This window comes from Micromys minutus (assembly GCF_963924665.1).
Source record: "Micromys minutus genome assembly, chromosome: 4".
In the NCBI taxonomy this organism is placed as follows: Eukaryota; Metazoa; Chordata; class Mammalia; order Rodentia; family Muridae; genus Micromys; species Micromys minutus.
The window spans coordinates 26,799,827-26,813,377 of record NC_137973.1 but is presented as its reverse complement, the minus strand read 5'-3'; the positions used below and the strand labels follow the sequence as shown (position 1 = coordinate 26,813,377).

The 13,551-nt window shown below is 46.3% G+C and overlaps 2 protein-coding genes across 2 annotated transcripts; one reads left to right on the top strand and one right to left on the bottom strand.

Annotated features, from left to right (window-relative positions):
- Window positions 1-619: 619 nt before the first annotated feature.
- RAB13 (RAB13, member RAS oncogene family) lies at window positions 620-5,642 on the bottom strand. The gene is made up of 8 exons (XM_080915596.1): window positions 5,450-5,642; window positions 4,245-4,305; window positions 3,064-3,124; window positions 2,770-2,847; window positions 2,223-2,312; window positions 2,059-2,124; window positions 1,925-1,978; window positions 620-1,411 (listed from the first exon to the last, which is right to left on the bottom strand). The coding sequence occupies exons 1-8, from the start codon at window positions 5,571-5,573 to the stop codon at window positions 1,334-1,336; spliced, it is 612 nt and encodes a 203-aa protein (XP_080771722.1). The 5' UTR covers window positions 5,574-5,642; the 3' UTR covers window positions 620-1,333.
- A 6,555-nt stretch (window positions 5,643-12,197) lies between these two features.
- Window positions 12,198-13,332, top strand: RPS27 (ribosomal protein S27). Its single transcript, XM_080916069.1, has 4 exons — window positions 12,198-12,238; window positions 12,548-12,656; window positions 12,809-12,919; window positions 13,251-13,332. The coding sequence occupies exons 1-4, from the start codon at window positions 12,233-12,235 to the stop codon at window positions 13,277-13,279; spliced, it is 255 nt and encodes an 84-aa protein (XP_080772195.1). The 5' UTR covers window positions 12,198-12,232; the 3' UTR covers window positions 13,280-13,332.
- The last annotated feature ends 219 nt before the right edge of the window (window positions 13,333-13,551 follow it).

The following is a 13,551-nucleotide window of genomic DNA, read 5'->3' as shown; positions in this document are numbered from 1 at the left end:
GCCACTGAAAAGCTGTTTAGTGATTATAGTCTGGCACAAAGCAGATGCAAAAATGAGTGAATCTCTCCCGTATCTCTTCCCTCCACATAGTGAGAAAAAGTTGTTTGTATCAAAAGATGGCAAGCCCATGATTTGGCAAATATTTCATAAATCTCGCCCACCTTGTAAAAGGACTCTAATAAATGGGTCTTTACTACAGTAAAGACATACCAAACCTCTTTACTCTTCTCCACCTGGCAAACATTTGCCTACAAAAAGTCTTGCTGCATTCCCAGTAGCGACTTGCAGCTGACCCTTTCCCTCCTCTCATTTCCTTTCTGAGGATTCTTTTAAAACTAGTTAACCTTAAAAAGATTCTGAAGCTGAGCTCCCAACAGTGGGGTGAGGCAGAGCCAGTCACCACCACTTGGCATTAGAACAAAATTTAAGTGAACTTCCAGTTTGGCTTTTGGCACACCGTTTTTTTTTTTTTTTTTTTTTTTTTTTTTTTTTTTTAAACAAAAGGAAATTGGCTTGCCATGTTATTCTTTCTTTGTCCATGTATTTCTTTGTGCAACACTGAGAATATTCTTTTCTAACAAAAGCAGCTAACAGTGCCCATCAAATACCTAAGTTGTCTACTGCAGAATCGAAGATGTCCCACATCTCCTTGGGTAAACCATACTAAGTGCTGCTGTTTCCTGAAGCTTGGTTGAAATCCTTCATCTTGGGTTACTGTGTGCTCAAGGCAAGGTTCCGTCCACTCTGGTCCTCAGGAACCCACAGTGGAAAAAGGATGTCCATCCTTCAGGCTGCCCCTTCTCCTTGAGGTTTTCATCACCAGCTAAGGAGTTGAGACAAGGAAGGGGAACCCAGGCAGATTCAGGTGAACCGATATCTTGGCTTGACAAAAATTGGATTTAAGTGAAGAGCAATTCTGACAATAATGAAAGTCATGCAAGTGGAAAATTATGGGGGAAAAGTGGCCTTTAATACTAACAAAGACCCTATAGAGTGAGGGGCCCTCGGAGCACGGCCAAGCCAGCCTCTCAAAACCCTAACCCTGAAGGAATGGAGAGATCAGCATATGACATTAATGTTGGACTGTCCAAGACCTGAGCCATGCATTTCTTCTTCCTCTTCTCAAACCCCTTCTGTTCACTTTTCACATCCATTGTTCCTCCCCGTCCTTTCCCTGCCCCTTTCTTCCTTCCTCCCTGGGGTCCATTCTCCTTATTCCCGACCATCTGCCCTTCGAGGTGCCACCAGAGTTCCTCCCCTCTGTAATCCCTCAGTCCATCTCCCTCAGGTCTAGCCTCCAGGTTCAGGGTGAATAGGAGGCAAGAAATGTTCCTCAGCCCAAGGAGCACTTGTTGCTGTTCCTCTTGTCAGAAGTTTTCAGGTCGGTGATTGAGGGCTTGCTGTTGTTTCCCTAGAGTTAGGAAAGTAGAAAGATCAGGCGTGTGAAGGGCTGGCGGCAGGATTAGTCTAGAAACTCAGGACACCCACCCTCCCTCCAACCCCCTTCCCCCCACCCTTTACCCCCACTTTATGGGAAATCTTGGCATTGTTCCTCCTCCTCCTCCTCCTCCTCCTCCTCCTTCTTCTTCTTCTTCTCTCTCTCTCTCTCTCTCTCTAGTGAGACAGAGTTTCTCTGTGTAGCCTGACCGTCCTGGAACTCATAGTGACCTTGGCCTGCCTTTGCTTCCCTAGTGCTGGCATTAAAGGTGTTTCCCACAGGTACTTTCGGGTTTAGACAGAATAGCAGAAGATGAACTTGAACTCCTGATCCTTCTGCCAGACCCTCTTGGTGCTGGGACCATAGGCGTGCAGTTCCACAGTACACTCCATCTGCTTCAGTTCTTGCACACACACACACACACACACACACACACACACACACACACACACAGTGGTACTCAGCAGCCAAGTAGATCCAACTCACCGATCTTCGGCCTCCTGTCTTGAGCAAGATGTCCCGGGCCAGGGAGCTGAAAGCCTAAAGGGGAAACTGGTTATCCCAGGTTGAAGAAGGGGGTACATCTATTAGTGTTTTATCTCTTGGAGGGTGGTTCTCACCTCATCCACATTCACACTGGATTTGGCACTCGTCTCAAAAAATCGGATTCTGTGTTCTCGAGCCAGCTGTAGGGGATGAGGTAGGAAGGAGAGAGTTGGATAAAGGGCAATGCCTCCTCACACTCATCTCCCAGCCCTGCGACAAGCAGCCCAGCCTGACTCACCTTCTCAGCCTGCTCTCTCTGCACCTTCCGCTTGGCTTCCATATCACACTTATTGCCCAGCAGGAGGCGCTCCACTCCAGCAGAAGCATTCTGAAGACAGCAAAACAAGCAGAAGGTGGGTCTTTCCTGTAAGTCCTGCGCTTAGAAAGCTGAGGCAGGAGGATTGCTGTGAGCTCAAGACCTGTTTGAGTTACATGTTTAAGTTTCACACCAGCTGGGGCTACTACAGCGTGAGAAGAAACAAACAGAAACAAGCAAAATAAAAAAGGAGGGCTTGGGGCAGGAGAAAGCTCAGCACTTAGGATCACTGGCTGTTCTTCCAGAGGACCTGGGTTCAATTAGTGGCTCAAAACTATCTCACTTCAGTCCTAGGAGTCCACCACCCTCTTCTGACTTCTAAGGGCACCACCAGGCTCTTGGTTCACAGACATACACGAAGGCACAACACCCATAAACGTAAAATTAAAGTTGAAGCCCTACTCATTCTAATACCCCACCACCCTTCGGGGGCTTCTTTGTCCCCCCATTTCTTTAGAAGGCATCTTACCTCTTTGATGCTTTTCATCCAGTTCTGAATATTCTCGAAGGATTTCTCATCTGTGATGTCATATACTAGGATAATGCCCTAAGGGATGGTAAAGTTCACCTGGACCATATTCCCACTTAGGTTTCTGCTGTCCTCTAAGTGACCATCCAAGTTGGGTCCATGGGTCTAAACACAGGCTACATGGGGCTCTCTGTAATGTGCACTGTGCCCTCCTTCTTTATCCCCGCGTGCTCATAACCCTCAGCACTCATGAAACTATGACTTTAGCCCCATGCCCAGACCCAGTCTTCATACCATGGCTCCACGGTAATAGGCGGTAGTTATTGTCTTGAATCGTTCTTGGCCAGCTGTGTCCCTGAAGCAAAAGTTGTCATAGAGTGACATAGAAGCAAGCAGTCTCCAAGGGAGAAGTCTTATCCTAAGAACTCAGCTTTTGCAGCACTGGAGGTGGGGGGCTGAAAGGAAAAGGCTCAGGAAACGGTCAAGGGGAGAGGGAGAAGACAGTTGGGTCACAGGCCTGGGAAACAGGATGTCTCCTGTTTACTCATAGATGCCAAGCACCGTCTTAAATATCACTTTACGTGTGTGTGTGTGTGTGTGTGTGTGTGTGTGTCATATGTGTGTATGTCATCCTATCTAACTCTCGATGTATCATTGTGAGGCACGGCTCATTGTCCCCATTTTTTAAATGAAACAAATGTGCAGAGGGAGGGAGGCTGGGTCACTCACTACTGAAGGTCAAGCAGTGAAGTATCTGTTCAGGGTTGAGACCCTATCGGCTGCTTATCTGACATGCAAGAATGCTTCAGTAAGGCCTCAGCACCTGCAGCGTCTCCAGATAGTCAGGTTACACCTCTGTGACCTGAGCTCGCTAGAACTTTTAAAGTTTGTGTGTGTGTGTTTAAAATAGTGTGTCCCAGCATTTACACCTAGGTTGCTCTCTAAAATGTAGAGAGAGCAATAGACTAGGAGTCAAATATGTAATTCTGCAACTTGTCTTTTAACCACCTAGAACCTTCTTCATCAGAGCTGAAAAGACATTGTTTTCAAGTCCAGAGAATGCTCTGGGTGAGGAAAAGATACAAACGGAAAGCGGGACTGCAGGAAGAGATGCAAGGCCAGCTGATAGCTGACTAAGCGAAAGGGATAAATATGGACATGTACTGGACCAGGGGAAAAAGGAAAGAAAGCAAAACAGAAAGACCAACATGGAGACACATGCCTGCACATGCCTGTAACACCAGAACACAGGACACAGGAGCTAATAAAGGTCTTTCTCAGCTACTTAGTGAACTCCAGGCCATCCTGGGCTGCATGAGACTTTGTTTAAAAACAAAACAAAACAAAACAAACTCCCCCAAAACAAAAACTAAACTGAAAAGAGAAAAAGTAAGGAAGAAGGGGGGGGGGTGTGAGTGGGGGAGGGGCGGGGTCAAAGGGCATTCTGGACAGGAGAGCTGGGCAGCTTTACTTACCAGACTTGCAGTTTGATTCTCTTCCCTTCTATTTCCACAGTTCGGATCTTGAAATCAATTCCTGGGGTGAAGGGTGTGAGCATGAGTGAAAGTGAGAAACTTATGGTGGGAGAGAGTGGGGGCTGTGACCTTGCTGGATGTGTAAGCGGGAGAGCTTTTCCAAAGCTTTATTCCAATGATAAGCATACTGCTTTTCCTCAGATTTTATGGCGTTTTGGAGAACGGTGATAAAACTCTTCAACAAGGTTAAAAGCACGCCAGCTGACAACTTTCCCTTCCATCTCTATGTCCCTTTCCCGTTCTTCTATCCCCCTCCGCCAACAGACACCACAGGTCCCCCACCCACCCTGCTAGCCCTTCTTCAGGGCAGAGAGGACTGAGAAAGGCAGTTGATTGAGTGTATGTGAATTAACTAGTGAGCTAGGCTTGGAAGTAACAGACCGGGGCTCCCTAAGAATTCTGAGGGCTGGGGGTAGGGAGGGAGGGAGGGAAAGAGAGAGAGAGGGACGGAGGGAGGGAGGAAGAGATTTCCTTTTGTCACCAGAGAAGAAGAGATTCTCAGTCAAGAGGGGATGAAAAAAGATAAAGAGGGAGGGGAGGAGGGGAAAGAATACTCTTCTTACTGGAAGTCTGGGCACATCTCCCAGACCTCTTGGGGGACTTCTGAGAGAAGATGAGTGCGGAAGCTTACTCAGAGACCCCAGAGTCCCCTCACGTCCAGCTTCCCCATTCCCGCGCACGCCCAGCCACTTTCTGCAGTACTTTGCTGAGGGGTAAGGAGGCTAGAAAGATGATTTGAAGGCGGAGCCGATGTAGTAAGACGCTAACAGAATAGGGAAGCAGGGGAAAGAGAAATTGTTTAGAGTGACTCTAGAGAGTTTTGGTGAAGAGATGTGTTGAAGAAGGGAGCAGATGGAAGAAACAATAACCTATGTGGATTTGGAGAGACTGGGGAGCTAGAACCCAGAGTGGGTGGCAGCGACTGGGGGGGCTACCTAGAAGCCTCAGAAAGGTTTGAAGTTTTGAGTGTTATTCAGGGACATTATGGGGGATGGGTCTGGGGCAGGGGTCGAGAGACTGGAAATTAGTGTATTTCTCTAAGGGAATCAAAAAAGTAGGCTCTTTAGTCTTTCAGGCGCCCGTGTACGAGGGTGGGCGGGGGCAGGGGGTGGGTCTGGGGTCTGGGATACAGTCAGTGGGCTCACCGATGGTGGAGATGTAAGTGCTGTTGAAGTTGTCCTCTGCAAAGCGAATGATCAGACAAGTCTTGCCCACCCCCGAGTCCCCGATCAGCAGCAACTTGAAGAGGTGGTCGTAGGCTTTGGCCATGGCGGACACTGGGGGCGCCGGGGGAGGGGTCGGGAAGAGCCAACACTGGTAGGCGGGATCGGAGGGTTGGCAGGCAGAAACCGCCAGAGTCCCGGCCAGGAAGTTTTCCTCCCTCTCCGCCCAGGCCCCGGGAAAAGAAGAGAGGCGGCCCTGCTCGCGGCTCCACCCCTCTTCGCTAGTGGAGAGGCCTGTCCAGCTCCCGCAGTCCGGGCGATGCCTCCCCTACCTCGGAGGGCCAGTCTCCCTAGCCCTTCCCATTGCCTTTGGTTTTCCTCTCTTTCGACCGAAGCGGAAAGAGGGATTTTAAAGAGACTAGGGGAAGAGGAAAAGAAAGTTACCAACGGTGGAAATAGGGGTTGGCACTGGAAATTGATAAAAAGCTGAGGTCCTATTCATAGGCTTCTGAGTTTATGATAAAGGTCCTAGGACTTTCTGTCAGCTCTGCGCTACTTAAGTCTACAAATCCCAATTCCCTTAGAAAAGAAGCAGGTTGGGAGGTTAGTACGCTGCATCCGGCTGCCCCCTGGTGGAGCACGGTGAAGAACTGAAATGATAATCAGCCCCACCGCTCAAAACACACTTAAGCTGGTTCACCTCTGGTGTGAGCCTAGACTTCAAGGCCCGGCTAGTAATCCCACTGCCTCAGTTTCTCAAGTATGAAGATTACCGGTGAGCCACGGTGCCCAGCTCTCCATCTTGTTTACTTACTTTCCTTATAGCGAGTGCTTTGTCTACTAAGCACTGCTTTTATGCACTAAGAGCAGTATGCCTGCAGAGGCTACAAAAGAGCCACGATCCCCGGAAACTGGAGTTTGGAGTGTCTACAGACGCTGCCATATGGCTGCTGGGAACTGAACCCAGATCCGTTCACTACAAGGGCAACTAGCTCAGCCCCAAACACAATGTATCGGTTACCCCCCCCCCCCAACAAAATACTTGACAGAAACAATTTATGAGAGGACTTGTTTCAGCCTTCAGAAGGCACAGTCCGCCAGGACCATAGCAACAGGAGGCATCTGGTCACTTTCCCTCGTAATCAGGAAGAGAGATGAATGCTGGAATGCTCAGTCTCTCCTTTTATTCAGGACGGTGAATGGTGCACTCATTGTCAAGTAGGGTTTTCCCACCTCAAATTATCTAGAACCTTCCTCCAGACATGTCCAGGGATTAGATTCCTAGGCGATGCTAGATCCTGACGATCCATATTGACTACCACATACAAATAATTATTCGTTTTATCAATTTATTCATTCATTCATTATACTTATTTGTATGCGTAGGCACACATAATGTGTTTTATGAAAAGAAAGAGACCAGAGATATGTTTGGAGGAGGCTTGGTAATGTGTGGGGGAAGGGGGTGCCTCTACGGGCCCATGCTGAAGCATCCCTTTCCCCTGAGGGACCTGCCACATGACAGTACAGTGTAGAAAAAAATTTATTCAGGGAATATAGAGAAAGTGAAAGACAGAGAGACAGAGAGAGAGAGAGAGAGAGAGAGAGAGAGAGAGAGAGGAGTAGAGTAGTAGAGAGAGACAAGCCCTGAACATGTGTGTGGGGATTCAGGGGGAAGGAGATAAAGGAGCAAGAGCAATAGAGGAGGGGAAGCAGCCCCATTTATACTGAGTCACGCATCCCCGCCCGTTGCCAGGTGTCTGTGGGGCAGAGCCTAGAGAAATGCCAGTGCATATGCCACGGTGATAGTGTAGAGGTCAGAGAGCATGCTGTAGCACGTGGAGCTAAACTTCCTCAGAGCCATCTCATCAGCCCAATTTAGTTATTTGAGGCGAGGTCTTTCTGTGTTGCCCAGGATCAGTCTCAAATTTGTGGGATCACGTGACCATCTGGACTCGGCCCCCTTAATAGCTTGAACTACCATCATCCACATGTACCATTGTGCCTACTTCAATATCCCAGTCTGACTAGTCTTTCTTTTCATGGTGCTGGGGATGGTCAGATGCAGAGCTTTGTCCGTGCCAGGCAAAGCACTTTCCTACTGAGCTACAGTACAAGCTTTAATTCCCTCTACTGATTCCCCCAGGTCTCATTACACTTTGAGCTGCAGCAGGGGCCTGGAATCTTTTCTGTTTTCCCTCAGTGACTAATCCTGTCCTTTAACTCACACTGAGGTCCAGGTCCAGGGTTTTTGCAGTCCCAGCACACAGAAGACAGAAGCATGTCTAAAGTCCACCTTCTCTTGGTAGAGAATTGCAAGCCGGTCAGGAGACGTTGTGATGGCTCATCCTGATTGCAACCTGACATACCTGGGAGGAGGAAGCTTGAGGAACTATCACCATTGGATTGGCCTGTAGGCATATCTATGGGGGAGTTTTCTTTTATTATTATTTGTTTTTTAAAGTTTTATTTATTATATAAGTACACTGTAGCTGTCTTCAGACACACCAGAAGAGGGCATCAGATCTCCTTACAGATGGTTGTGAGCCACCAGGTGGTTGCTGGGATTTAAACTCAAGACCTCTCAGAACAGTCAGTGCTCTTAACCACTGAGCAATCTCTCCAGCCCCTTTTATTACTTTTTAAATTTCAGACAGCATATATCTCTTTGTAGGTTTATTCATCTTTATGTGTGGATATTTTGCCCTTGCATGCTTCCACATGTAGTGTATATATGCCAGGTGCCCTTGGGGGGCCAGAAGGTGGTGCTGGATCTTCTGAAAACAGACTGTAGTCATGAGCCTTCATGGTAGTCAGCCACTACATAGATGCTGGAAATCAAACCCCTTCTCTCTGGAAGTGCAGCCAGTGATGCTAACCTCACAGCCATCTCTCTCCAGCCCAGGCATTTTCCTGATTGCTGTTTGAGGCCATAGGGCCTAACCCTACATAAGGGAGGTACCATACCTGGATGGGTGGGGCTGGTATGTAAGAAAGAGAAGTGAACCTGAGCCTGGGAGTAAGGCAGAGGTTCTCCTTGGCTTCTGCTTTAATTTCTGTCATTAGTTCCCTCTATAATGGACTGTAACCTATAAGTCAGGTAACTCCATTTCTCCACTAAGTGGCTTTTGGCCAGGATGTATCACAGCAATAGAAGAAACTAGAATGGACCCTGTCAGAATCTGTTGGGGTGGGATGGGGGAGTGTCATAGTGCACGCCTTTAAACCAGTGTATAAACCCGCACAATGCTCCACAGTATAGTTCGGGGAAAGTTTTACTGTAGATATAAGAGAGAGAACAGCCAGGGGCATCTGGAAGAGTCCAGAGCAAAAAGAGGAAGAAGTGGAGCATGGCCAGGGCTATCTGTGAGAGAAGGGAGGATGTCAGGAGAGAAGTGAGCACAGCCTGGTTTAAGATGAATTGTTGAGAGAGGGAAGCCCAAGAGCTGAAGGGAGTTTAGGGTAGAGGAGGAGGTGAGAAAGGCTAGGATGCTAGTGGACTTTGTGCAACAGGTACTTGGGATACTGAGAGTCTGGAAGCCATATCAGCTTGAACTGATATGCTGAGAGGCACAATAGGCAGCCCGAGTCCCTTTTACTAGAGGTAAAGGAAATGACTCTTTTTGGTAGGGAACCAGTTTTACAACTTCCCTAGGAATGCTGGCTTTTAACTAGCCACCAGAAAGCCCTCTACATACATTCCAGGTTGAGTCTATTTCTGGGTATCTGGCCCGCCTTTTAGAGTCTGGAGAACTGGGAGCTTTCCTTATGACCTCAGCACTCCAGAGGCAGAAGGATCTCTGTGAGTTCAAGGATAGCTTGGCCGAAAAACAAGTTTCAGGCCAGGCAGATATGTATAATGGGAACTTGTCTCAAATACGTAATTAGGAATAGACAGCTAGGATTGGAGAAATGGCTCAGCGGTTAAGAGCACTGACTGATCTTCCAAAGGTCCTGAGTTCAATTTCCAGCAACCACATGGTGGCTCACAACCATATAATGGGATTTGATGTCCTCTTCTGGTGTGTCTGAAGACAGCAACAGTGTACTCACATACATGAAATAAGTAAATAAATCTTAAAAAAAAAAAAAAAAAAGAATAGACAGCACTGGGCTGGAAAGATGGCTCAGTGCTTGGGAGCAGTGTGCTCTTCCAAAGAGCAATCAGTGTTTTGTTTTGTTTTAAAGATTTATTTATATGAGTACACTGTAGCTGTCTTCAGATGCACCAGAAGAAGGCACCAGATCTCATTACAGATGGTTGTGAGCCACCATGTGGTTGCTGAGATTTGAACTTAGGACCTCTGGAAGAGTAGTCAGTGCTCTAACTGCTGAACCATCTCTCCAGCCCCACTTCCAAGATTTCTATTCTTTGCAGCATTACTATCCAGGCAATGAGAAGGAGAGATGAAGACCAAAGAAAGCATCCTCCTTCAGGACGAGCAAAGGTCTAATGCTTGTTGGGGCTGGAGAGAAGGCTCAGCAGTTAAGGGCTGATACTGGTCACGCAGGGTACCTGACAGTTCCCAACATCCATGTTGGGATGTTACAACCACCTGTACCTCATTTCCAGGAAAATCAGAGGCTTCTGGCCTATTCTAACATCTACACTTCATGTGTCTCATATGGCTACACATACACAGTTGTTTTTTAACAGATTTATTTATATGAGTACACTGTAGCTGTCTTCAGACACACCAGAAGAAGGCACCAGATCTCATTACAGATGGTTGTGAGCCACTGTGGTTGCTGAGATTTGAACTCAGGACCTCTGGAAGAGCAGTTGGTGCTCTTAACCACTAAGCCATCTCTCCAGCCCAGATAGTTTTTTAGAAGTTTAAAAAAAAAAAAGAAAAGAATCTTTACAATGTCTACAATGTTTCTATAGAGGAACAAAGATGATCAAATGGCACCTGTAGGCTTTATTAATCCTGAAGGAAAAGGATGAAGCAAGGTACCCAGTATCCCATCAGTGTTTGTTGACAAAGGCTGAAGAAGCAGTTCTCCAAAGGAAAGGCCTGTGCTTGTGTTTTTGTTAATCTCAGTGATGGTGTACTTTCACCGTGGCTGATACCAATGTGGTATCACTGAAATTGACAAAAATCAATGATAACTGACTGGAGCATATTATTCCTGGAACAAAGTAATTTTAGAGGGAATGGCATTTAGGCTGACATCTGAAAGACAAGGAGCCAATGTGCAAACATCTCCTAGGGAAGGATTCTTGTCTGGAGGGAAATATTGTGAATGGAAAAGAAAAGACTAAGGGCTGAAGATAAAACTTAGTATACTTACAACAGAGGTCTTCATCACCACCTGTGGGGGGTCAAATGACCTTTTACAGGGGTCACAGAAGACCTTTGAAAATTTTTTATGTTACAATTTACAACACTAGCAAAATTAGTTATGATGTAGCAACAAAAATAACTATATATATATACACACACACACACACACACACACATATGTATATATATATTATAAATCTTTAAAAATAAAAAGGAATGCATTTCTTTTAAGCCTAGGACCTATTTCCCAAGATATCTTTGCCATGTATATTGCCAAAATCCAAAATCAACCTGTATATATACACATGAAGAAAGGCATGTATTCATTTAAGCCTGGACTATTTTATTTATTTATAGATACTGGAATTCACAGATCCACCTGGCTCTGCCTCTCAGTTCTGGAAATGGAGGTGCCACAGTCTGGCTTGGGCAGTTTAATTTCTTTGCACAGCAACACACAGATCTGTACAATGTGGTGACAGTTACAACAGCTCCATAGTTAAATAGAATACTTTTTTTAGAGACAAAATCTCTTGTAGTTCTTGCTGTCTTAGAACTTGCTAGATCTGGCTGGCTAGAACTCACAGTCCCTTCCAGGCTTTGCAAGAATGCAGTGAGATAAAGGTATGAGCAACCATGTCCAGCCTTTAATTAGCGCGTTAAAAGCAGAGCACGTGTCAAGTGGTGTGTAGATATTTGATTTTATTCTTCAAAGGTAAAGGATTGTAAGAGTACAAAGTCCGGCTCTAGTCTCAGCACGGGAAAACAACAACAACAACAAAACGATAATGGTAAACAACAGGGTTAGCTGCAGTGGAGCAAGTATGAACAAGATTTTTTTTTGTTTTTGAGACAAGGTCTCCTGTAGCCCACTGAGACCTCAAATTTGCTATGGAGCTCAGAAAGCAGAATGATTTTGAACTTCTTGTCTTCCTGTTCATCCTTTGAAGTTCTGAGATTACAGCCCTGAGCCACTGACAGCACCACTGTGCCCTGCCATGCCCTGCCCGGTTTATGTTTTACATGCTTAGCAAGCACTCTATTAACGCAGTACACCCCCAGCTCCAAGCAAGTATTTTATTTAAAAAATATTTACATCTAGAACTGTTAATCAGGGTAAATAAACCAACTGGAAAATGGTAAAGAATATCGGTAACTGAAAATGTTCGGGATACACTCCAGCTGTCAAAGTGTAGTCGGAAATTTAAAATCCATATTTCTCTTGACAGCAACTAAATCCTGATTTCAAAATAGAAGCTAACTCTTCACCATGGCTACGCACCCGCGACACGAGGAGCCTTTACAGACCTTCTAAATATGGCAGACAACGGGCATCTCATTGCATTCGAACGGAGTGTTGGACCTTCCCAAGATGGCGAGCTAACACTGGCGCGTCACTTCCTGTACCATACCGGATATAAGGAACAGGATTTCCGCTTTCGCTCCTTTCCGGCGGTGACGACCTCCCTACTAGAACATGCCTGTGAGTTACTTGGTCCAGGTTTCGACAGGGAACTCGCTCTTGGGTCCGCACTGTCCTCTTATGCTAAATGCGGATCGTACAGGGGCCACATTTATGCTTTGAGTCTCTTAGGACAGTAACCAGAACCGCGGCGGCCCTCGGGCCACCCGCGTAGACGGGAGCGGAAAGGAGATAAGATGGCGGCCCAGCTACGCAGACATCAGGGGCGGCGAGGGGCGAGTTCTCTTCGGTGTGTGTCACTGGGAGCCCTTTTCTATCATTTATTTTCCACCATTAGCTTCTAAGTCTCTGCATTTCTGCCCCTCTTAGCTCGCAAAGGATCTCCTTCATCCCTCTCCGGAAGAGGAGAAGAGGAAACACAAGAAAAAGCGCCTGGTGCAGAGCCCCAATTCCTACTTTATGGACGTGAAATGCCCAGGTGAGGAAGTGGTTTTCAGCTGTCTTGGAAAATTAGTACTGATGATTGTAACTTAAGTTTTAATTTTCTTACGAGCTTAAAAGTAACTTGGAGAAAAATGAAAGAGGATAACGTTTTTTTGTTGCTTTCTCTCTTTTTCTTTCCCCCCGCAGGATGCTATAAAATCACCACGGTCTTTAGCCATGCACAAACGGTAGTCTTGTGTGTTGGCTGCTCCACTGTCCTCTGTCAGCCCACAGGTGGAAAAGCAAGGCTGACAGAAGGTAAGGGGTCTCAATGTTGGCGTTTTGGCTTTAGGATCCTAAGGTGAAAGAGATGGAGTAGAATGCAAACCTTCAGGCTAATAAAGCTAGCTGCCCTCCTGTTTGAAAGTAGGTTATTACTGGTAGTTCTGAGCTTAAAAGACTATTGCTTAAAGCTGGGGTGGACTGGCTTTATTAGAAGGGTTTCCAGTTGGCTACATATAATTGGCAGTGGTGAAAGAGACAGATAAAATGAGGAATTAGCTAATAGAATTTATAGGGAACAGTTGTAGCAGTCAGATAAAAGGGTCAGTGGCAGGCTGATGTAACATTTGCACCTTTTTCTTTCCAGGATGCTCCTTCAGGAGGAAGCAGCACTGAAAGCCCCTGATTCAAGATGAGTGGGAACCTTCCCAATAAACACATTTTGGATATATAGTGTTTGTCTTGTTTAACTGCTAGGAAATGGTGCCTCAAGTATTCCAGGGCAAACAGAAGAGTGGTCCTTTGGGGTCAAGTAAGTGGCCAAACACCCAGAATCCATTAGAAGCATTTTATATGGATTCATTGGACAAATCTTAGATCATGGTTTAAAACTGGTGTTAGTGTATAGTTGGGCTTTGTGTTATAATATCTTTTTGGTAGTAATTGTT